The sequence below is a fragment of the Kwoniella dendrophila genome, chromosome 8, assembly GCF_036810415.1.
Source record: "Kwoniella dendrophila CBS 6074 chromosome 8, complete sequence".
In the NCBI taxonomy this organism is placed as follows: Eukaryota; Fungi; Basidiomycota; class Tremellomycetes; order Tremellales; family Cryptococcaceae; genus Kwoniella; species Kwoniella dendrophila.
Genome location: NC_089483.1, coordinates 1,326,472 through 1,350,782, shown reverse-complemented (window position 1 = coordinate 1,350,782; position 24,311 = coordinate 1,326,472). Strand labels below are relative to the sequence as shown.

The 24,311-nt window shown below is 40.0% G+C and overlaps 8 protein-coding genes across 8 annotated transcripts; 5 read left to right on the top strand and 3 right to left on the bottom strand.

The window, feature by feature from the left end:
* Positions 1-520: 520 nt before the first annotated feature.
* Positions 521-2,118, top strand: L201_006317 (uncharacterized protein; the record flags this gene model as incomplete). Its single annotated transcript, XM_066222039.1, has 6 exons — positions 521-1,347; positions 1,470-1,549; positions 1,620-1,687; positions 1,789-1,854; positions 1,940-1,975; positions 2,062-2,118. 6 exons carry the CDS (start codon positions 521-523, stop codon positions 2,116-2,118), a joined length of 1,134 nt encoding a protein of 377 aa, XP_066078136.1.
* Positions 2,119-2,595: 477 nt separating this feature from the next.
* L201_006316 (uncharacterized protein) lies at positions 2,596-7,225 on the bottom strand (the record flags this gene model as incomplete). Its single annotated transcript, XM_066222038.1, has 5 exons — positions 2,596-3,690; positions 3,748-5,976; positions 6,035-6,144; positions 6,200-6,589; positions 6,646-7,225. 5 exons carry the CDS (start codon positions 7,223-7,225, stop codon positions 2,596-2,598), a joined length of 4,404 nt encoding a protein of 1,467 aa, XP_066078135.1.
* Positions 7,226-8,021: 796 nt separating this feature from the next.
* Positions 8,022-9,363, top strand: L201_006315 (uncharacterized protein; the record flags this gene model as incomplete). Its single annotated transcript, XM_066222037.1, has 7 exons — positions 8,022-8,127; positions 8,206-8,501; positions 8,652-8,821; positions 8,889-8,911; positions 8,977-9,017; positions 9,077-9,153; positions 9,240-9,363. The coding sequence occupies 7 exons, from the start codon at positions 8,022-8,024 to the stop codon at positions 9,361-9,363; spliced, it is 837 nt and encodes a 278-aa protein (XP_066078134.1).
* Positions 9,364-9,809: 446 nt separating this feature from the next.
* On the top strand, positions 9,810-10,694 carry L201_006314 (uncharacterized protein; the record flags this gene model as incomplete). Its single annotated transcript, XM_066222036.1, has 1 exon — positions 9,810-10,694. The coding sequence occupies one exon, from the start codon at positions 9,810-9,812 to the stop codon at positions 10,692-10,694; it is 885 nt and encodes a 294-aa protein (XP_066078133.1).
* A 399-nt stretch (positions 10,695-11,093) lies between these two features.
* On the top strand, positions 11,094-15,036 carry L201_006313 (uncharacterized protein; the record flags this gene model as incomplete). The annotated part of the gene is made up of 7 exons (XM_066222035.1): positions 11,094-11,238; positions 11,310-12,188; positions 12,253-12,540; positions 12,604-12,702; positions 12,766-13,353; positions 13,407-14,799; positions 14,895-15,036. The coding sequence occupies 7 exons, from the start codon at positions 11,094-11,096 to the stop codon at positions 15,034-15,036; spliced, it is 3,534 nt and encodes a 1,177-aa protein (XP_066078132.1).
* A 223-nt stretch (positions 15,037-15,259) lies between these two features.
* Positions 15,260-17,540, bottom strand: L201_006312 (uncharacterized protein; the record flags this gene model as incomplete). Its single annotated transcript, XM_066222034.1, has 3 exons — positions 15,260-16,131; positions 16,207-17,215; positions 17,319-17,540. 3 exons carry the CDS (start codon positions 17,538-17,540, stop codon positions 15,260-15,262), a joined length of 2,103 nt encoding a protein of 700 aa, XP_066078131.1.
* A 559-nt stretch (positions 17,541-18,099) lies between these two features.
* On the top strand, positions 18,100-20,745 carry L201_006311 (uncharacterized protein; the record flags this gene model as incomplete). Its single annotated transcript, XM_066222033.1, has 10 exons — positions 18,100-18,333; positions 18,458-18,626; positions 18,685-18,924; positions 18,990-19,237; positions 19,321-19,414; positions 19,471-19,554; positions 19,620-19,912; positions 19,986-20,045; positions 20,113-20,473; positions 20,543-20,745. 10 exons carry the CDS (start codon positions 18,100-18,102, stop codon positions 20,743-20,745), a joined length of 1,986 nt encoding a protein of 661 aa, XP_066078130.1.
* A 533-nt stretch (positions 20,746-21,278) lies between these two features.
* L201_006310 (uncharacterized protein) lies at positions 21,279-23,651 on the bottom strand (the record flags this gene model as incomplete). The annotated part of the gene is made up of 4 exons (XM_066222032.1): positions 21,279-21,953; positions 22,018-23,072; positions 23,133-23,315; positions 23,420-23,651. The coding sequence occupies 4 exons, from the start codon at positions 23,649-23,651 to the stop codon at positions 21,279-21,281; spliced, it is 2,145 nt and encodes a 714-aa protein (XP_066078129.1).
* Between the last annotated feature and the right edge of the window lie 660 nt (positions 23,652-24,311).

Genomic DNA, 24,311 nt, shown 5'->3' with positions numbered 1-24,311 from the left:
GTGAAACGTAGGACGATGTTTGACACGATAGGTCTAGTTTTGTAACCATCAACTATAATCTCACCCTTGAGCATCCTTTCAAGTGACCATCAGGATAAAGGAAAGGAATTATCTGAAAAAATGCCCCTCAATCCCATGTTATGCACCCTTGGGATTTGTCGTTAGTCTCCTTGAATTAAATCCAATTATTTACCAATACTGTATTTCTTGAATGTTTTCTCACACGAAATTGTAAAAACCGATTGAGTCAAAAGTAAAAGTGATTTGAATCGAGTATATCTAGTCTTTCGATATTCCATCGTTTCGATTTTCTCTTGTACAGATCAACGTCTCTGCAGAGAGCGTTTTCCATTGCAATTAATGAAGCTTTTCTTGTACCCAGACACACTCTTTTAACGCTCTAGTGTTGGATTCTAATTTTCGATTAAATCAGGTCAACATTCAGATAAAACACAATAAACAGAATAAACAGAATAAACATAACATTAAACGCAATACTACTTTACGAAGAATTCCGAAAATGCTGGTCATTTCATCTTTTTTCACTATACTTTCTCTTTTATCTTTAGGTGAAGTGGTAGTCGAAGCTAAATCTCATAATTCACCACTTGGAAGAAAAGTATCCCAACATCCGCATCGACGGCATGTAGATATTCGAAACCCTCTTGTGGCGAGAAAAAATGATGATGATAATGTAGTGTGGGTTGATGTTACTTCTACAAAAACTTTAACTGCTTCAGCAACTCAAGCTAGTGCAGCTTCAATTTCAGTTTCAAATGATCCACCCCCATTGGTCGGTGCTGTGTTAGCTGGACAAGAAGGTGATTCAAGCCCTGATTCTAAGTTCAACTCTAACTCTGATAATAACAATAATAATGACAATAATAGTAATGAAAATGATGAAAATATTGTTTGGGTTGATGTAACTTCAACCATAACTGAAACTGTACATATTACACCAATGGCTTCATCATCATCATCATCAGCGAGTGAACAGCAACAAGAACAAACTTCAAGTTCAAGTGAAGAAAAAGAAGTACCTAAAACGACTATAACAGGAACAAGAACCAAAGCAATTCCGACTGTAGGAGCAGTAGCTATAAGTACAGGTAAAGGAGGTAAAACATCAATTATACAAGATACATCAACTCAATCTGCTGTAGCACAATCTACAGCTACGGCATCATCAGATAAACCTATAAATGGAGCAAATGAACAAGCTCAAAAACCTTGGGTTGATTTACATAATGCCGCAAGAGCAAAATATCAAGTTGGTCCTGTATCTTGGAGACAAGATTTAGTGGCTATAGCTAAAGAGCATGCTCAGGCATGTAATAAGGCTCATACGTGAGTTTGAATTTACTGTATAAACCGGCCGGAACAGATTTTCTCCTATTGTATGTATGTATGATGAAATTTACTGATACTGTCCTGGTTTTATCTTTTATAAATAAATTTAATACATTTAGTAAAGCAGCTGAAAATTTACAATGGGGAAGTGGAATGGGTACACCTAAAAGTGCTGTTGATGCTTGGATGGAAGAAGATGGTGAGTTTGATTTTGAAATAATGTATGATAACCAAGATTGAATCGCTAATTTAGCACTTCGTATATTCAGCTTTATACAAATGGGATAATCCAGTATATTCAGATGCGACTGGACATTTCACTCAAGTAGTTTGGAAGGTGAGTGAGCGTCTTTATGTTGAATCGCGGAATGAAAAAGATCCTAGATATCAATTATCTCTCTGGATTGCCAACGCTGATCATCCTAATGTCATTTTTAGAACACTTCATTCATCGGTTGTTGGATAGCAGAATGCGATCCTCAAAAAATCGCACCTGGACATACTGTAAGTTTTGAGAGATGATGAATGGTGGGTTTACCACAACTTGACTGTAACTTGCTCTAACTTCCGATGACCTGTTTCAAAATAGCAATCTTTCCAAAGTGCTTGTGAATATGATCCAGCTGTAAGTAATATGTGCTTGTTCAATTACCAATATATGTCAATGTAATATTCTCTGACTGACTGATCATCGTGAATTCTTTTCAATAGGGTAATTTTGTCGGAGCAGAATCATTTAGAGCAAATGTACTCACTAAAGGATCCTAAGATATTTTCGAAGCTAAAAATTGATAATCAGCTAAGAATCGGGGACGGCTATGGTTTTTCTTTGTAAATATTTGGACCATAAATCGGTGATGAACACTTGATACCAAGTCTTAACAACAACAGCCAGAGATTGTTCAGTAATTCAAAAAGTCTTCAAGACACGATTTCCTGGTTTGGATAAGTATTAAACATATATTTTCTTTTTAACATAACATCTACTGATCTGATTGTGTGTATATACTGTATACCTCCTGATTTTCCTATATATATGTATGTATGGATGTTATCATTTTCATTTTCTCGATGCGAATGTGTTTGAAATCCTTTAGATGAATTCTGCCTTATTGCGATTGAAAGAATGAATGTTTTGACGTGATCGAGGAATATGATGATTGAGGAATTAAGGATGTAATGAGATAATTGTTAGGGTGATGTAGACTATATATGTTGTTGTGGGCAATTGTCGTGATGAATCTATCACCACATCTTTCTTGTACTTCCCATACCACCTCTTGAATTTTGAGTTTGACCTACAGCACCATGTGTTTGATGTCCATACAACGTACCATTACTAGCATACATGGCTTGCTGCTGCTGTTGTTGATGATGAGCACCACTCAAACCACCATAATAACCACCTTGATCTATATTATATTGTTGTATTTGTGGTGATTGAGCTTGCTGAATCTGCTGTTGTGCATGTGTACTATATTCACCATTACTTTGCGCGAACCTACTTTGTTGTTGCTGCTGCTGTTGTTGTTGTTGTGCTCTGATACCTTGCGATTGTTGACCTTGAGTTCCAGGTGCACCATAACTGTAATACATTGATTGATTCATTTGTCCTCCTCGACCACCATATGCTGCTTGTGCATTAGCATATTGTTGTTGAGAATAACCAGTAGGCACAGTAGTGGAATAACCTGAATACATCATTGCTTCTGGAGACTTGGAATTACTGTAACCCATTGTTACAGGTGATTTTTGATCGATGGATATGGATGATTTGGGTACAGTTGTGTATCCATAACCTGGAGAAGCCATAGAAGTTCCAAATGCCGTAGGTGACCATACTCCTTGCTGGAAACCATTTGTTCCGGTACGTGGATTGGCCATGGATGTATAATTCATACCGACCATATGATGATTTGGGTTATCTGGACTTGGCGAGGAGAATTGACCGTATTGTGAGTGAGTTGCTGAATGAGTTGCGGGAGAAGGTCGAAGTGAACCGAATGGGTTAGCGGAAGTGGCTGGCGGGGCAGTACCGGGCGAAGAAAAAGTTTGGGAATTGGAGAAAGCCATTTTCATTGCTCCTGGTAGAGGTTGTGCAGCTGGAGGATCAGCAGATGAAGGAGCGTTAAGACTAGGATACATGGGAGCTGCAGCATTCAGGTCCGAGGATTGCTTAGTTGCTGCTTGTTGATCTTCCCATACTGACTTTAGAGCACTATGATCATGTTGGGAGGAGGTTCGAGCAGGAGAATGGGAAGCGGGATAAGATAATGAAGTGCTTGGCCATGTAGAAGTGTTGGGCGAGGCGGGTCGAGGAAGAGGAGGGGTTATAGGTGTCTGCGATTGTCTTGATCAGCTATTTGAACTATATATGCACGACTGTGTTGAACTTACTTCTACGTTGGACACTTTGGATGGTTCGGATGCCTCGTCATGCTGTGCCTTTTCATCATCACCCAATGTTTCTAAGCTCATCTTGTTCACTTCATCTAAGAGACTATCGCCCTCAAGTTCACTAGAAACCATAAATCGTACCCCAGGTTTATCAGACGCTAACATACGTTCCTTTTCTGGTGCTCCAATTGTAACTCCATCAAACATAAATCTACCTTCTCGTTCAGCTTTAGCAGCAGCTGAAGTTTTGACGGGAGATTTGGTTTTTCTTGGAGGTGGTTCAATCTTTGTAGTTTCTTCGGCGAATTGAGAGATAGCTTTTTCGGAAGAAGCAGAAGATTCAGGTTGACGCCAATCGTCAGTTCTATTTCTTTGATCTCGCAAACATTGGGATTTGAGTGTAGTTGGTGCAGGAAGAAGACTTTCAGCGGAAGTCGTAGGTAATTCAGCAGTTGTTCTAGCAGCTTCAATGATCGATGGTTTCTTCTTAATCTTCTTCTCGAATGGTTCAAGTTGTCTTGGTGATATACTAATTACAGTTTCTGGTCTCTGGAATCGACGTAAGACTGGTTGGGGAAGTAACAGATCTGATCGGGATAACGAAGATGGATTGACACCTTCCAAAGGTGGATTGAAACTCATTATCCAGCCATGAGGACTAGGTGTGCGCGGACCTTCGGCTGCATTGAGACGAGCTCTTGGAACAGGCGATCGAGATGGTTGTGTTTTAGGTAATTTGATTGTATAGGTTCGCCAAGCAGGTGGTGGTGATTTAGGCGGCTCAGGATATGATACATCGAAGTACTGTTGTACAACGATTAGGGCAGGTTTGAGTTGTTCAGGTCTTGTTGCAATAATGGCAGGTCTAGGTTGGATAGTGGTGACTTCAGGAGATTGTGCGGATTGTTCAGGTGATTGTTCAGCTGGAACTGATGCCGCTGCGGGAGTAGCTCGCGCTTCAGCCATAGCAGCTTGAATTCTTGCTAACATATTATCAAAGATAGCTTCTTTCTTTGGAGCAGCAGCATCATGTGCTGGAGATATGGAGACTTTTGACTCTTCTCCTTCACCATCCTCAAAGAAAGATTCGGCGGTGGGTCTGGTTGTTTTGTGATTGACAGCAGCTGAAGGAACGGCGAAATGAGGGGTAGGTTGTGCAGGTTCAGCTTGTGAAGGTGCAGCTTGTGCTCGAGATCTCCATGATGATTCCACACTTCGATTATTTTGCTGATCGCTTGCTTCCGGCCTAGGCGGTAGCCCAGATTGATTCGGTTGTTCGGCCATCGGCGGTCGGGGTCGTTGAGCTAGAGTGATTTGAGGAGCTTCGGGAGCTGAGATTACAGCTGGCGGTGGCGCAGGTCTTCCTTCTGTGCTGTGAGTACCCTTGAACCTCTCTTCAAGTTCCTTTGCCTTTCGTCTTGCCCGTTCTGCAGCAGCTTCCCTTTCAGCTTCCTCTGCCAATCTTCGTGCTTTTGCCTTCTCGGCGGCAGTATGCATTTCTGCTGTTTGGGCATCTACTCCGATTGTTGGTGAGGTAGCCGGTTGCTCAGCAATCACATGCTGTATCTCTGAGGGAGCAGGTGCAGAAGCTTGACTGAATGACCGACGAGGTGGAAGGTTTGTGAGTGGTTTTTGAGGGTATCGAGATTGGCCGAAAGCAGCGGATTGAGGTGGGAGTTCTCGTCTACCAGAGAGATGGGGAGGAAGAGGTCTTTCACTATCCTTAGGTATGTTCCATGCTGATCTCGCGGGTGGAGGTGCTGCAGAAGGTCCAGGCTGCGAACGAGCTTCGGTAGGAGGTACGTTTGACATATGTGGTGGTAACATTCTGTCTCCTGCTTGAAGGTGAGGTGGTAATGGTCGATCTGAATCTCCGCCATTGGCAAGGTGTGGTGGCTGCTGACGGCCTGATGTATCAGTTGGACGAGACATAAGTCGTGTAGGCTGTATCTGCGGTGGAGGCTGACGGGAGTTTTCTAGTCGATTAGATGATGCATTGAACAGTACACGACTGTTATCTGCGTCTTGTCGCCTATTCGTTTGATTGCCTTCCACAGGTGGTAGTTGTCTTCTTGGCCAACTTCGATCAAAGTCCTCTGCGAATCGTTCCGATTTTGACACTGGTTGATGGTTGAGAGGGACCTCATGTATAGCTGATTCACCATCATGATGTGGATGTTCTCCTGAACCGTCACCAAAATCAATGACATCGTCATCTTCGTCCTCTTCCTGTACAAGGGCAATTCAGTCAGTGATATTGTCTGCGCCATATTAAGATCCCACTCACGTCCCATCGATGAGTTCCTGGATCTAAAGTGGTGAAGGTATTGAGCTCCTGCAAGATCGCTTGATTGTGAGCAGCTTGAGCTTGAGCGGCCATTTGCGCAGCTTTTTTACCTATAATTGTCAAATTTAGCAGAAACCTGAGATAAAATCTCCATCACAAACTCACCTTCTGCTACCTCCTTAGCGGTTGGGAAATCTCTCGATATGCCTAATCCTGGCTTTCTCGATTCTCCTGTGACAGATTTCCATGCAGGTTTTGGGGGAACCATTGCCGATACCAATCCTGCTCCCATTGTAGGTGTAGTCGTAGTTCCTAGAACCCTTGCTCGCGTTGGTGCGGGTTGATGTAAGGTTGTAGTGGTTGTAGATATTGGGGATGGTGCTGGAGATGGTTCTGCTGGTAAAGGTAAAACTGGTTTGGCCCACGGTGATGAAGCGGCGGAAGAAGGTGGATTAGGGGAAGTACTGGTTTTAGATGAAGGAACTGTGGTGAGTTTGGTGGATAGAAGGCGTGATGAGGAAGATGCAATAGGGACTGGTGATGCTGCTGGTCGACCTAAAATCAAAAAGAGTTTAGCAGGGACAACAATAATATGAACAGGTTTGACTCACCATTTAAGGATGATATCTTGGTTGGTCCAGCTGTAGGCGCAGGACTACCTGCTTTACTTAAGAATTTTGAATTTACATTGACAGAACTGAATTTCTTTTTAGCCAATGCACTTGAGCCTAAAGGTGGTGTTGAAGTCCGCGAGGAAGGGGTTGCAGCGCGTATACTTGGACTTGGGTGTGAAGAATGTGTTTCGGGCAATGGAGGTTCAGTTATAGTTGGGGTAGGCAATAAATTGGCTTCATTGGAAGTTGGATTATCTAAATTTGACGTATCTGTTATACTAGGATCTGCTTGATCGATGAATACCCCTGATCCATTCTGTTCTGTTTCATTAACGTCACTTCTAATAATATCTTCATCGTTTCCATCTGGGATGGAAGTTGAAGTATTGTCCTGGTTTGATAGTATTTTTTTTAAATCTCCTTTAGGTTGTTCTTCAATCGGTGTTTCATCTCGTTCAACTTGTGCTCCTTCCTCATCCTTCACCGCTAGTAAGGTGGTTCCGTTTGGTAATTCTACTGCATCTGGTTTATTATTTTCTTGATTATCATTTGCATTATTTGATAGGGATTCACTCATTTTGATGCCCTATGTAGATTGACTGATGTTTAGTATCTTGCTAAAAAGGGAAAGAAAGTTGAATCGTTACATCTAACTCACATTAGGCAAAGTATATAGTGTATTGGAATTATTGGCAGCTAATATTCTTGCTACTATGAAGCTAGCTATTTAACCTGTAATCTACTCTATTGATGAAAGATATTTTTCTTAGTACGATGTGGTATATATTAACCTATGAGTGACTGATAAGTGAGACGATTTAGGGTGTTGCGCTAAAGTCGTCTTATAGTCGAAATATTGTCAGCTGTTTGTGATTGTGTTGAAATTGATAGCGGGAACGGTTGTTGGTTTTTTGGCTTAGCTGATTCGGGTCGATGAAATCTACGCGTTTCTTGCAGGGCTGCAGAGTTACAAATAAAGCTTCCTGTGATGCTGGTATGTATAAAGCTTGAGACTGATCTGATTCAATTTTACAATTACTTCTAGATGCTATTGATATCTTGGATATTCCTCTTGTCGCAATTATGATCATGCACAAATGATGATAGTAACGGCTGATGCTGAAACCTACAACAGTTGCCATTATAGAAACATATAAACTATAACTATAACCGGTCTATAATTAACAATATAACGCCGTATTCCCGTCAAGTGGCAATCTCCGCTTTCACTATACAGTTATACAGCATCTTTGAATCTTACCTTCGTTGATTCGTTGTGCTCATCATCACAATAATCTCCAAAGATACATGGCTAATTATATACATACTTCAAACTTGCTCTTTCGTACACCGAACCATACATAAGCATCATCATGGCTGCTAGAACATCTTTATCAGCACTTAGATTATCAGCTCGTTCAGCTGTACGACCTGGATTCGTATCACGATCTTTCCGATCTGGTGTTGTTTCTAGACAAGGTATGTCGGAATTCTTCAATATCGGCTGATCAAGCTTAAAAAGAGATAGAGGCTAATATTACTATTGTTCAACTATAGTATCACCAACAGGTCAACCATCAGTAGCACCATTTTCAGAACCTGTAGGAATCAATCCAGCAGAAAAAACTGCACCATTAAATTCACCTTTACATGAATATGGTCAATATTTATTAACTTGTTTACCAAAATATATTCAACAATTTTCAGTTTATAAAGATGAATTAACTTTATATATCCCACCTCAAGCTGTTGTACCTACATTAACTTTCTTAAGAGATCATACACAATGTCAATATAAACAAGTTATGGATATTACTGCTGTAGATTTTCCAACTAGAGTTAACAGATTCGAGGTGAGTGTGACAGGAATCAGCATTATCATGAGGAGTCAACAGGGGAATATGCAGTAGTAGTATTGGATCTGTTCTTCTTCAATAGACGGGAGAACATAGCCTGAAGTCTTTTGACAACATTTGGCTAACATTCAAAACTATCTGTCACAGGTAGTATACCACCTTCTCTCAGTAGCTCATCAATCTAGAATTAGAGTAAAAACATATGCCGACGAAGTTTCACCTGTACCATCGTGTGTAGGAGTTTTCAGTGGTGCTAATTGGTATGAAAGAGAAGTTTGGGATATGTACGGTGTATTCTTCAGTGGACATCCTGATTTGTGAGTTGAACAACAGTAAACCGTGTGTGATGATACGACGGGAAAGCTAATCTCGTTACAACTATAGACGACGTATCTTGACTGATTACGGTTAGTCAATTAGAAGAAGTGAAAATCTTCAACAAGAAATGAACTGATTTATGATACTTTGTTAGGTTTCGAGGGTCATCCATTGAGAAAAGATTTCCCATTGACCGTAAGTTAGCCCTTTCATCGATCTTGAGAAACCATCGAAGCTGATTCTCCGATTTCCAGGGCTACTCTGAAGTACGATATGATGAAGAGAAGAAACGAGTTGTGTATGAACCATTACAACTTACACAAGCATTCCGGTTAGTATTCATCTCACAAGATATTGTTATTTATGGTGAACTCTGATTTGAATTGCTCTTGCTAATTTTGCATTGATACGCCGCAGAAATTTCCAAGATGGTAACTCACCTTGGGAACAAGTAGGTGCAGGTAACCCCAACACACGACCTGAAGAGTTTAAAATTCCTCCACCACCACCAAAGGAAGAAAAGAAAGACCAAAAGAAATAATCTAGATTTATCCTTTGGTTACTTTAAAATTTCTACCTCTTGTACGATAAACTGCATTGTTATTGATAAATGCATAGATTTGGCTATTATCTGGTTATCACCTACAGAGCTGTCAAATCACAGTTTCAAGATTGACTTGGTATTCTCATTACTGTGTAAGCGATGAGATCAGTATTACAGCACTGAACCGCTCATCCTTTTTACCAGTAGATGTATCAGACGTTGGAGATCCCTTCACGGTCACAACTCAGATGTTTCAGCTATGATGATAACTCGATTTATCTTGTTCGTTTACAATTCATAGATGCAATCATCAACCTCGTTCCCTTCCTATAAACCACAATCTTTCCTGCATACTCTTTCACTATCTTCATTCATCGTTAACACACTATTTACTCCACCTTCCTCCATCACAATCTCATAAACCTCCATATATACTGACCACAATGCTTCCATCTGTCCTTGCTTGTATATTCTTGGTTCCCCTTTCCTTAGCTATTCCATCTCTTCCAGTAATCACCCCTTCCCCGACCACAGCATCAGCTTCTCCAGCCAATTTGACTTCTTCTATCATTCCCTCAACTACGAAAGCACCACTGATTGAACGGTGTAACGATGAGCATTGTTCTTACGGCGGGTCAGAAACTACATTACAAGCTAGTGTAGTCACAACTACGATATTTTCTACGACAAGTGTACCATGCTACATCACAACTTACGTTACTAACTCAGAAACTATTACAGAAACCATTTATTCAACTGAAATTATTACTTCAACAAAGACAAAAGAAGGGACCGTATATATCATACAATATTCACCTACACCTGTTTTGATGAGTACTTTAGTTACTAGTATAATGGAAATTACAAATACATGGTATAGTTATTGGTTAACTTCTTCAGGTGATACATATCAATCAACTTCATCTACGAAACAAACTGAATATTTTGGCAATGACTCATCAACTTACACTACTCAAAATGATCACAACGACGATAAAGAATGTGATTCTTGTAATTCTAACAACAATCAAAGTCAAGGTTGGGGTAATTCTAAACCAAAATCAGACTCTTTAACAGGTTCTGTATCAGCTTGGACACATGTCGATGCTAACGATGCTGTATCGCCAACGTCAAGTATCTCCAATGACAGTGGTGGTTGGGGCAACACTGGATCAAGCTCCAACACTTATGGATCAGGTAATGATGGATCCGCTAATCGGAACAAAGGATCAATCAGACTATCTCAAGATTGGTGTGATACCAAATCCATAATGTTCATTGCCATAACCGTTATTTTCGCTTGGGAGGTTACTCAACTTTTTGTTTGACCGATCTTTATGATACAAGTGCTTTTGTCTCCTGCCCTCTTCCTCTGGCCGGGCTTGTAGCTTACACAACTTCTATATCCCTTTTATATACACATGTATGCATACCTCCAATCCAGATTAAACCATATATGAACTTTCATCTCTATGTATGTATCACATAACTTACCGCTTTATTTGCCACCACCACCAATCCTTGACCGGGTTACCATTACCGGGTATCGCCACCGTACGGGCAATGTGGAAAGCACAGTGCGTCATCATACCATGCAGTTGAAGATCCTTCGAGGTATGTATAGTATTTTGTCTTGTGATATTACTTTTTCTTCAAGAAAATTTACCCTATAGCCGAGTATATATACTGGTCAGACAAAGTCGCACAGGCAATAGGCCATCGACATAATGTGGTCAACAGGATTACTGGTTTCAGTAGTACTCGCCGCTCGTTTAGGACTTTCACAGCAACTAGCCTTCTCGCCATCTAGCAACACACCTTTCGATGAATATGATAAGCACATCAGTTCAGCAAATAATGCTATAGATGATGGTGAGCTCAATAGCTTAGGAAGTCTCACCTCGATATATGCTGACAAGAGACGGATTCTAACTTTCTCACAGACATTTCGACAACAGCGGAAACCATAGTATCTGTCCTATCATCCTCCTCTCAGCATACCATAACACTACATTTGCTACAGAGATCAAAATGTATACCTTTACTAGCTCACATAAGTAATGCAACTGTATTTGCACCTACAGATCAAGCATGGAATGATTGGGCAGATAAACATAAGCCTCAGCCTAAACCTGAAGTAGGCGGCGTTAGTTACGAAAATGATTTTATACAGAATCATTCATGGTTAGGTGAAGGTGGATTAGAAGAATGGATGGAAAGCGAAGACGATGTTCTCGGGTCACGTATCTCTCAGCATCTAAAATCCGAAAATTACGATAATCAATCAGAATCACATGAACAAGTTGCCGAGAAAGAAAGGTTGATAATGGATAATCAAAATTGGTTATTAAGACAACATTTATTATATCATATGTTGAATTATACATTATCACCATTAGATTTTTTAGCTTCTCAGAAAACACAAAATATAACTATTGAAACAAGTCTTTTGTTTCCTTTAGCTGAAGAACCTAAATTACCACCTGTACCTGAACCTGGACCACCATGGTTACCTAAAGGAAATGAAGGTTTATTAGGTGGACATGGACAAAGAATACGTATAAGTAAAACTTCAGAACAGCAAAAAGGTAAAATAGGTATAGATTGGAATGGTGAAAATGGTATTGATTTCTGGGATGGTAAAGGTTGGGCAAATAACGATGATGATAAAGGTAAACCACATAAGAATAAAACTCATACCTCAATAGCAAATCTTGAAAAAGATAAAGATAAAGAGAACAAACAGTTGAAAGGTATCAGATGGACTAGAAATGGAGTTGTAGTTGGTATTGATGGTGTTCTTGATATGCCTCTTTCAATCGGTAAGCTATTTACTCACGTATACCGGGTGTATTTCTAACTCGAGGATAATCCTTGTACAAATAGAGCAAACAATACGTACTCATCCTTCCCTAAAATACCTCTCCGACCTCTTATCACTCGACGCATTACCTTCTCCTTTACCCGATTCATTCTCCACTTCCCCTCATCTTACGGTTTTTGCGCCTTCCGATGAAGCTTTCTACTCAGCTTTTGACGATATTGAGAAAGGTTATCTACAAGGTCCATATGGCGAGGAAGGTGTTACAAGGATACTTTCCGGAGGAATTGCTTTGGCCGTAGGCAAAGATCACGTCGGATGGAGTGATTTTTTGGGTAATCGCACCTTAGAAGGTAGGTCAGCTTTTTGGCCTGTGCTTCAGACGAAAAGCTGATATCAATGATTCATTCCTTCAGCTTGCTCAGGTCTAGACTTAGTCATCAACTCAACTCAACCTGGTCAGATATCTGTCAATGGTACTAACGTTCAAACCGTGGATATTTTCGCTTCGAATGGTGAGATCAATTGTGAATATGTCTCAATAACGCGTCACCGCCGCTAATGCTTTCCGAGTACAGGGGTCATCCACATCTTGCCCAATCTGCTGATACCTGAAAACTTCACACTGCTGAACTCAGCTGAAAAAGTGCTTCTTTCCCTCAACGCCACTCGCTTCGTATCTCTACTTCGCTCTGCAAACCTTTCAGATACATACATCGGCTCTTCCAGCACAGAAGATTGGACAATCTTAGCTCCTACTGATGATGTTCTGGATATAATGGATAAATGGGGTGATGGATGGGGAGCACCTATACCTGAAATTTGGGCAGCCGCAGAAGAAGGCAAAAACGTTGATCTCTATAGTGATATGATTGATTTAGAGGAGTTATTAGAAGTCTATCCTGGTACCAAGAAACCACCAATTAAAGACGCTTCCCCATTGGCTTCTCTTTTGCAATATCACATTCTTCCCGGACGATTGCTGCCTTCGGATATTAAAGATGGATTGTTACTTGGAACCGAACTCAAACCATCCTCTCTTGCTGGTGGAAGACAAAAGTTGCAAGTGGACGTTTCTGATAGATTCGACAGGGATAAAAAGGACTGGGAAGCGATTGGGGAAGGCGAAATCAGATTTGGCGGAGCTACAGTCATAGGCAAACCAGGTAAGCTAGTGTTTGGTGATCCCACACTCATAGCTAATACGAGTCCAATCTAGTCAAAACCGGTAAAAGCATAATCTACCTTTTATCTTCACTTCTTTCACCTCCTGACGATGTGCTGCAAACAGCCGTTTCCGACCTACAGCTATCAACATTTATCGCTGCTGTTTATGCTGCAGAATTAGACAAAGCAGTTAAGCGTACTCCAGCAACAACATTCTTTATGCCGCGAAATCGAGCTTTTAACCAGCTAGGTCTGGCTATGCGATATCTCTTATCTCCTGAAGGTAAAGACGAGCTTCGAAAAGTCATCAAATACCATGCTGTTAATGACGTTATTTATTCTCCTGATATCGAATATGGTAAAAAGGTATACACAACGTTAGAAGGAGGATCGATAGTCGTCGATCGGACGAAAGGGAAAAATGGAAGTATCTCGTTACGATCACCGACTAAATGGGAAGGCTACGATTCAGGTGATACTTTACCTTCTAATGGTGAACTTCGGTCGTCCCTTGTATGGCATTCGGATGCTTTAACAAGTACAGGAGTGATTCATACGATAGATTCTGTGGTAATGCCTTCTGATGTCAAGATAACCAATGCCAAGTTGATTAGAGGGTCCAAACAGAATACAATGGGTGACTTGATGATGCGGGCTGGACTAGGTTGGATCTTAGAAGGTAGAGAACCTACTTCCGGAGAAATCTCCGCTGCTCAACTGGAAGGTAGAATCTCTTTGTCTGGTCAACATGACGATAAAGGTGAAGATGGGGGTGATCAACGACCTGCGGAAGGAGACGAACCCGTGATTGAAGATTTAGCATTACCAAGTTATACGATTCTTGTACCTACCGATAAAGCATTTTCAAGAATCAACTTAACACATTATTTGAATGATAAAGAAGCTTTATTAGATTTATTGAAATTGCATATTATACCTTCGATTTCTTCTTTATCGTCATCATCGGGAAATTCGGCAAAATTACCTGATATATCACCACCAAAAGATGGACAACCAATTTCGTTAGATGACGATTTAATTTATAAAACTTTATTGTCTGATAAATCAAAGTTTGGTGAATTAGCTTTTAGAGCTACGGGGGATAATTCTTTTATCGTCGGTATAAAAGGTGCAAGAGGTAATAGAGATGGAAACGGAAATGATAACAACAATAATAAACATAAGAATGATGCGGGTGATGGATCAGGTAATTCAGCTAGAATTGGTCAATCTGGTAGATCAACTGTAAGATGGAAAAAGAATTATTCAACGAAAAATGGTTTACATTTTGACTCAAGGAGTAAAGGTAGATATGATAATGCGGAAGATGAGAGTGACGAAGAAGAACAATCAAAAAGATTATGGAAGGATGGTATGACTTTAGGTGGTGGTGTTTTCATGATTGATTCTGTCTTGATTCCTTATCAACCTAGTTGGTTCTCAAGGTGAGGTTATTCCCATCATCATGTCTCCGAAACCACTTCATATAATGTATGATGCTGAAAGAGGCTAACTCGGTTAATCATTCTATATTATATAGGTGGGGATGGCTAGTCATAACTTTATCGGGAATCGGTCTAGTCATATTGATTGCAGGAGTGTCGTTCGGTTGGTGGTTCATGACAAGGCAGAAAGAAGAAGAGAATCAATATGAACCTCTTGAAGGTGAAGAAGAGGAATAGAAAAGCATTAAAGCATCTGACGATGGACACGCCTCGATGATAGGCAATTGCATAATATATCTCCTCTAATGACTATATATATATATATATAGATTTTGTATCATAGTGTATAATATCCGTAGGTTTTGTTCATAATAAATTATACATGCATGATATTTACGAGAAAATACCGATATTTCGTAACCAATAATCAAAATTAAACGTCTATATTTTTATCATGGATTCACTGGTATCCACCGTTACCACCATGACTATTACTATTACTAACATTACCACCTTTTCTCAATTGATTCGTAGGACTGTGGAAAACATCATCACCTGCCGCATCTTCTAATCTACCACCATGGTAAGTATCCATTTCATCCATTTTCATTAATTCAAAATGTGATTTTCTTCTTGGATCTAAACCTTGTTTTTGAAACTGCTGCTGCTGTTGTTGTAGTTGTGGGATATTTGTAGGTTGTTTACCAAAAATAGCACCTGCTTCAGACATTGTTGTTCTATCATCATCATCGTCTCCATAAGGATTTTGACGTGTAGTTAAATCACCTTCAGAAGACATATAAGAGATATCATTGTTGATGTAATGCTGTTGTTCTTGATGATCATTTATTGAATATGGTAAACTTGAAATTACAGTACCTGTATTGTTAGTACCAGTTTGACTTGGTTGTAATGATATATCATCGTCAAAAGAATCATCATCTTGATCAAATGAATCTTCAGTTGAATAAATTTGTCGACCTATCGGTACATCTACTATATCCGATCCAAAAGACGTATTTGCTCCTGTAGATCTTCTATTTACATTAGGTCTTTGTTGTTGATTACCTTCTGAGGTTGATGGTATATTAGACTGATGATGGTAAGTCTCGTCACTCCCAATTTCTTCTTCTAAAACAGGTGGTCGTTGACTTTGTTGACGATCGTTATTGTTTCTACTATCAGAGAACAGTAATCTCCCTTCACCAGGCTGTAATTCACCTGGTAGAATTGAATATCTACCTAAACCTTCTGGTGTATCCAATCTAGGTGATAATTCAGAATTCATTTCCTCTAATAAATCATCTAAGATGAATTTAGCTTGTTTTTCACCTTCATTGTGATCACCTTGATTTTGTTGTAGATTCGATTGATTGGTAATATTATGTTCTGTGTGATCATTGTTACCATTATCTGTCGTGTTCAACGAACCACCATAGACTGAATCTCTTGGAATCACTTTCTTATTTGGTGTCTTCGATAAATCAAAAATAGCTTTTGCTTTTGGTGGCAAAGAAAATTTCATTGTGACAGGTGGTGACATACCAAGAGCTAAATTATCTTCTTCATCAGAAGAATCAAAATCATTTATACCAGGTAAAATTGATTGTTTAGGTTGTTTTTTAACTTTCTTTCCGGGATTTAAAGGTGTATTTCTCAAATCTGCTATACCATTGAAATTTGGTCCAAATGGATTATTATTAACGATATTATTTCTAGAAGATGTGGATGATTTCAAACCCGACTTAATGGGCTTAGGTGTAGCTGATGATGGTCGTGGTAAATTTGAAGTTGGTAAATCATTTGGATTAACTGTACCTGTTGAATATTCTTCTTGTTCACTTTCTTGACTTTGATCTTGAATTTGATTTTGATTCCAAGATGGTATCATTTTTGATGACGATGAAGAAGAAGAAGCAGTGATTTTACTGAGATTAGGTAATGAATAACCTGAAGGTAAAGAAGGTGTAGGAAATTCATTTGAACTTGATAAAAATCCACTATTTTCATAATTATTGTTTCTTGTTATTGTACCAGCAATATTATCATTAATTTTCAAATCATCTCTTAATTTTCTATCTAATTTATCAAAGGGAGATTCCATTGAATCTTCCCATGATGAATTGACTTGATATTGTTGTTGTTGACGACCACCAATAGTACGATTAAAAGGTAATGGCGTCGAAGATGTTGCAGGTGGATCAAATATAAATGATGATCCAGATTCATCATTTTCATTCTGATTGTTATTGGTTGATAGCCTTGAATCATCTTGATCCCTCCTCAATGTCATTGTTTGATCATCGTATTGTGTTGATGTATCTTGATCATGCTGCACACCTAATCCTAATGAACTATTATCATTCGTTATTGGGGCTTTTATCGATGATGCCGCTTCGAAGAATGATCTCCAAAACTGACCAGGGCATAGGTAGAGTCAGTATGAATCTTCTCCTTTTGGTATAGGGGTCACATATGACAGAATGATGTTATAATATTGCTCAAGCTTGTCAACTCACCTGAGCAGCTTCTCTCGTGGGTTCTCCAGCAATTGCAAATCTCTTTATTTCAGGTAATATCCTACTAGTAACTATCTGATGGAATTTAGCAAAATTTGCATCTATATCTTGTAGCAGTAAAGTATTTAATTGGTCTATCTGTTCTGTTTGAGCTGATATAGGTGAATTCGGATCTATACCTGGTATAATGTAAAATGGCGGTGATAAAAGAGGATTTGACATATTGACGACAAAGCTACTGAAGAGGTAAGACCCCGTCAACAATGATTTTTTTTTGTCTTGAGTGTATCTTGGTTTGTAATGATATACCCCTGTCCTGTTTTTGGATAAAAATTATGGGGTTAGTGTTGGTGAAGTCGAGGTTTTTCAACCGTATCAAGAGAGATCATAGATGGTATTTGTTGACAAGAATAGTTTTTAGATGTTTGTGATGTTCAAAACGCGTATCTTGGACCGACTACAGAAACGCGTGAGGGATTTACTTACGTAAGTGGCTATGCCTTTCAAGCCACGTGATAAGGTTTCTGTTATCTCGGTTGTCGCCGGTATTAATGTCCGAGCTCATTCATCATCTCACAAACTGTTACTGTTCAATTATCATTTTCATTATTTTGAATACTCTGTCTTACTCAATCTTACTTTGTACGACATTGACTTCTGTATCTGGATGCTCGACTATCAAACACAATCGTGAGGAGAGACCGAAGAGAAGGTAGTCCTGAGTCTCCAAGTTCGGTCGTCCTTTGTAATCTCTCCAAGATCGTACAATATTTCTTTAGCAATGACAGCCACTCCTTCCTTAACCTCGAACCTTTTCACCAGACCTGACACTTCCATCTGTTCTCATCTTTCTTCGCTCCTCAGCTCACCCTCTCAACCGAATCCAAACTCAAATGAAGGCTCAAACGGATCAGTGCCACCACCGTCTAGCAGTACGAAGAAATCTGAGGTGGAAAAGCGTTTTACAGAAGCTGTTAGATGGGGAGCTGTGGCTGAGGGGGCGAAACGAAGAAAAGTGAGTCAATATGACTACCATCATGGAAAGATTAAGATTGAAATCCACGCTTTGCCATCATTTCCCCTCCTTCCTTCTGTCTTCTCGTGACTACGAATGGCTAATTTGAACCTTGCCCCTCCAGACCACCCCTCCGGCATGCCACACTTGTTCAACTACTCTAACACGACCTTGGGCATGTTTGACTTGTCCGTATATCGGTTGTTTACCTTTCACTGGAATATCATCATCTTCCTCCTCCAAAAATTGCATGCGAACTCACTGTCAAAAGGCTGATCAAAAATGCGCATTCGGTAAGCTGTCTTATGGGCTCAGCTAAGCATGTCAGCTTATATTTTACGAAATTCCTAGCCGTTGATCCATTGACTGGTGCAATCTATTGTTCATCATGCTCGGACACAATCTACTCCGATCAATTCGAAGCTTTGTTTAGAATTGTTAGGATACGCATGGAAGAGATGAATGACAAATCCCGTGAACCGGGTGCTGTAGGTGGAGGAAGGGGTAGAGGAAGAGGTCCTTGGAAGGCTTGGAATCCCAATAACATGGTGAAGATCCAAGAAACTGAAGTTGGGAAAAGCTCTTGCAGAGGTGCGTCAGCTTAATTTTCAATTGACCATCTATGAGGATTCTGCAAGCTGACACTGTTGGTGTAGGACTACGCCCTCTATTGAATCTTTCTCAAACATGTTTTCTTTCTGCCATACTGCAATCCCTAATTCATAATCCTTTATTGAAAGCATACTTTCTATCGGATAAACACAATCGGCATGTCTGTCAGAATGGATCTAAAGGCTTAAGTGTAGGAAAGCCTTTCCTTGGTGCTGAAGCCCCAAATGGTGCACCAGGTATAGATAGGGAGAAAGGTTGTATGTGTTGTGAAATGGATAGGGCTTTCGAGGAGGTACGTCAATCGGTTTAGCTTTAAATTGCCGTACTACATGGCTTTCGGTTCGTCAGACTGATGGATCAATCTCTCATGTATAGTTTTATAAAGAGGATACCTCGCCGTTCGGCCCTATCACTATGCTCTATTCTATGTGGCACGCTAGTGCTGAGTTGGAAGGTTACGGTCAACAAGGTCAGTTGTCTCTTTAGTCTGCAGATGAGCTCAGCTGACAGCATCACTCATTTCAGACGCACATTCTTTCTTCCTAGCCGCGCTGGACCAAATACACGCCCATGCCAAAGGCCAATTGTCGAGTTGCAATTGCATTGCTCGTGAGTAAAATCTACGTTAGAGATGATTGCTATCAAAACCAGCTAACAGACGCATCATGTCATAGATCAAACGTTTGCTGGGTCATTGCTCTCTTCGGTTACTTGCTCATCATGTTCATATACTTCATCAACCACAGATCCACTATTGAGTATACAGCTAGATTTCCCTTACTCCCCCTCGACTAGCTTATCGTCATCGACTTCCACCTCCTCTCTAGATGGCATTGGAAATGGCTCAAACGGGAACGGGAGCTCTCAACTCACATTGGCATCATTATTGAGAAGATTCTGCGCTAGTGAAACAATAGGTGGTGAAAAGGGATATGAATGTTCAAAATGTGGCGGAGGGCCAGGTACTGTTAGTACTCTCGTTTGATTTAGCCGTTCTTCTTTTGTGATGGAAAAAAATGCTCACTCATTTATATAATTAGCATGCTACCAAAAACTTGGCTATCAAAAAGCTTGCACCGGTTTTATCATTTCAGCTAAAAGTAAGCATTATTAATTCACTCTATACAATACGAAAGAAGTACAAACTGATTTACTTTATTTTCATAGCGTTTTGCCCATATGACAACAGCATCATCTAAAATAGAAAGTCATGTTAGGTTCCCTTCAAAGTTAGATATGAGACCATATGTGAATACACCTTTACCTACACCTACACAAGAGCAAAAGCGTTCTCCTACAGCAGAAGGAGGTGATGGAGAAACAACTGATGTCAAACCAGTTATCAAAGAAGAAGAAGAAGAAGAACCTGCACAAAAGAGTGAAAAGAAGAAAGATGAGAAATTACCTGATTCATTGTTCATATATGATCTATTTGCTGTTGTAACACACGAAGGTAAATTAGATAATGGACATTATTGGGCTGATGTAAGAGAGGGCGATGAATGGTGGCATTGTGATGATGATAAAGGTACTTGTCAAAATTTCGCATATGCAAGATTTTCAGGCAGCTAATTCTTATCTTTTCATTAAACGATAGTCACACCGACGACATTATCAGCAGTCTTGAACCAAAAAGCATATATGTTATTTTATGTCAAAAGATCTTTAGCTTATGCTCAACCAATGTCGAAATTATTATCTACAACTGCTTCGACTACAAATATCAACCCAAGTATCTCTAATATACCATCATCAAATACCAATAATTCATCAAGTAATAACTCCAATGCTAACACGTAGACACATCAAAAGCATATAGTCAACCTACATATAAATACTCAAAAGGTAATGCCAACCGATAACCATCGTGATATATCACGAATCTGCTGTCATCGCATGTCCAACTTGGCAAGAACTGTAAAATAGACCACTGGAAATGAATAATGCATAATTATGAACATGAGGTAAAATCGTATATCCACAAATTTCTAATACCGAAGGAGTATGGAGAATACCACATATATGGACCTTCTTCTCTACTAACAGTTTTACTTCTACCTATTTTCCCTTTTCTTAAGTCCACTTAATTTGGCGCGAAAAATTAACTTGTTTATTCTTTATACATTTTGACAAATTCACAAATACACTAATACAATAAGTAGACAGTTCAATTTGTTTTTGAATAAAAGATAAATGAGATCAGATTAGGTGTTTCCAAAAATTAGATAAAAGATCAAGATCAAAACTACAGACAGAAGTGGAAAAACGAAATTTGCACTCGACAAAATCAAGACGGATCAAAGCGAGTAAGGAAAAAGAAAGAAAGCCAAAATTTACCAAACGGAATATCCATTCTCGAAACTAAAAGGTCCGGACTTTCGGTTGATACCAATATCAACTTGATCGTTACCGTTACCGGGGTGGCCTAAATTTCCCTGATCTGAAATGGTGATGTCCGCTTCGATTGGACTGGACGTAGTAGCGTCACTATAATCGGTATACATGCTATATCTTGATCCTGACGAGCTTGAAAAGCTTAAACTCATAGTGCTTGGTTCACTTCTGAGTCTGGTAGATCTGGACTCGTTTGCAAGTGGGTGATTTGAGTCGGACAGAATGAAAGGTGGCATATCTTCCCATTTTTCGGTACAAGAAATAGAAGATCTAGTGCTGGCTGGGATTGAAGTACTGGAAAGTGCAGGTCTCTCAGAGCCGATGGGGGCGGGAATCTCACAGATTTGTTGATATTGAGAGAGCGGCAAGAGGTGATCATCTTCTGTTTCTGCCAGAGTAGCCAATTGTTGGGGTGGACAAGAAGCTCTTCTAGGCTCAGGTCTGGCTTGGGGTAAGGTTGTAGGTTTGGGGTGCAATTGGAAAGAGGTTGATTTTCCAGGTGATGGGTAAGCCATACGATCTTCCACTCCATGAAGCAGCAAATTTGGACCATTGTATCGATCGTCGTCTTGCATATGACGAGGGAGTCGGAGTTCTTCGAGACCATGAGCATACTAATATGACAATAGGGGGAGTCAGTATGGCTGTAAGAACGCGGTTTGATCCTAAACTACTCACTTGACAGCGGTTACCATATTTGCAGGTACCACTTTGTGACCAGATTGAGCAGATTTCAGTTTTGTAGAAGGGTGAACAGCCATCATCAAGCTTGCGGTTGGTATTGATTGACTTGATTAGATCTGCGTGACTATCAGCTGTTGGACGAGCTGCTACAGATGATAATTGGTGCTTGGAAGAAGCATGTCTGATGGGATGATAGCTGAGGGATGGCGCAGGTGTTTCATCATAGTGGTTTTGACGGGTGAACATAGGTCTACTGAAGTATCCAGCATCATGAGTATTCGAATGAGAAGTACTCGTGTCGTGATCCCTAGTGGTTTGATTGCTGAGTTGAGCGAATCTCGGTGGCATTTGTGGCGCCATTGAAACTGTAGTTGATCGAGCGAAAGGCGAGATACCAGCTGTACCAACAGGCAATTTAGATGAAGTCACATTTTCCAATTTTGACCAAAGTGATTCCGGAATACCATTGCCTTGAGAACCATCAAATGAGAATAGAAGATAAACACTTGAATCAAGATCCCTAAATCCAGCATCATATAATCTTGTACCAAGTACAAGAGGTAAATCCTCGCGGACAAGATGTTTAAGTAATCGATCGTAACCGCTTCTTCTGACTGTTTCGGGATTTACACGAGGGGACGCATACGCGGTAATTGGATGAGGATATTCGATATTGTATGGTTGAGGCACAGGAATATCCTCATCAGTATATGGAAGGGGATCGAAAGAGAAGGGTCTTGTGACAGGTGTACCATCAGGCATGGTGGTATTAGGTGAAGCAGCGATGAGAGAAGCGATGCATTCTGCTGTGCCGAAGATGGATAGATCCGGAAGAAAACTCGAAGGGGTTGCATAAGCCGATGAGGATAACATGTGTTCGGGGTTGAACGTAGTTGTACCATCGTAAGTCGGCTTGAACAGTCCATAATCGCTATGAGCAACCTTTTCGTTCTGGAAAGTTGATTTTGGTGTGAATGATTTAGCTGTGATGGAAGGGGCAGTTCTGCTTTCTTGCCCATTTTCACTAGCTGCTGTGGCAGCGTTAAATTCTGGAAAAAATGTAGATCAACTTCGGTTGTTCGAGCAGGTTATGCGTGTGAATAGCTCACCTTTTACGACTCTAAGATGCTTAGTGGAAGCTTTTGAATTGTTGTCGGTAGTGAGAGAACCAAAAGCCTTAGCATCATTCAGGTATTTATTGACGGTACCAACGCCAGAACCGACCAGACGAGGTCGAGGAGGCTGAGCGAAGTGATTTGGTAGATTGTCGTTTTTCTCGAGATATCTATCGTCTGTTTCACATGTATCGAGTCAGCGGTCTTGCCAGCCTGAATTGATCACGGCAGGGTGGTGCTATGTTTGTTATCCGAGAAAATGTTACGAGAGAGCGACTTACATCCGGCAGTAGGAACAGGTTCGTCGAAGTAGGAGAAGCCATTTAGATTAACATCAACTTCGCTAGTATCATCGGTAATCGGTGAATTTGTACCAGTGGAAGGGTGCTTTATATATTGATATTTTGTATCAATTGTAGAATGGGGAGATGAAAATCGCTCGTTCCAGTTCTTGTGGTGGGAAGAGCTGTAATTTACGTGTTGATAATTTCTAGGAGACATCAAAGCTGACATAATAGCTTGATGAAGACTGTGATATGTGGGTTAGGGAATGAAGTAGAAGATTCAGCGCCTCAAAAGGGATCAAAAATAGAAGGATAAGAAGAAGAGATAGCGAGAAGTGAATTGAGGCTTTAACCCAGTAAAAGAAAACACGAAGATACTGATAAATTCTGAATTATGGTGACTTGCATTTTAATGGTTGACTGTCCATATATATACGATTTTTACGTCAACACAATCTATTGCTTTCTTTGCTGGTCGTAAACCATCCAGATGACAACAATACGTATGGCGAAATGTTAAAACGCACAGACTTCAAATTTTAGCTTTTTGTGTTATATCGGGGTACTTTGAACATCAACTTTATACTTCTATTTCCTACTTGCTCCACAACATTGAAAATCAATCTCGTACCTCTTGATCCGTTTCTTTTCACAGCTACCCTCTACATCACAGGAGAAGGAAGTTTAACATATCTCTTATCTTCATTTTTTGCATGATGAGACATTACATTCACATGATGATTGCAGTTCGTGCTATTGTGTTGGAGACAACAAAGAACAAACAAGTTTGATCAGCGTTTTAGTCAATATCAATTCCGTTAATTTCAGGGTTCTGAGAGATCAATAAGACACCTTTGAACATGATGCAGATAAACTTTTAGTGAACAAC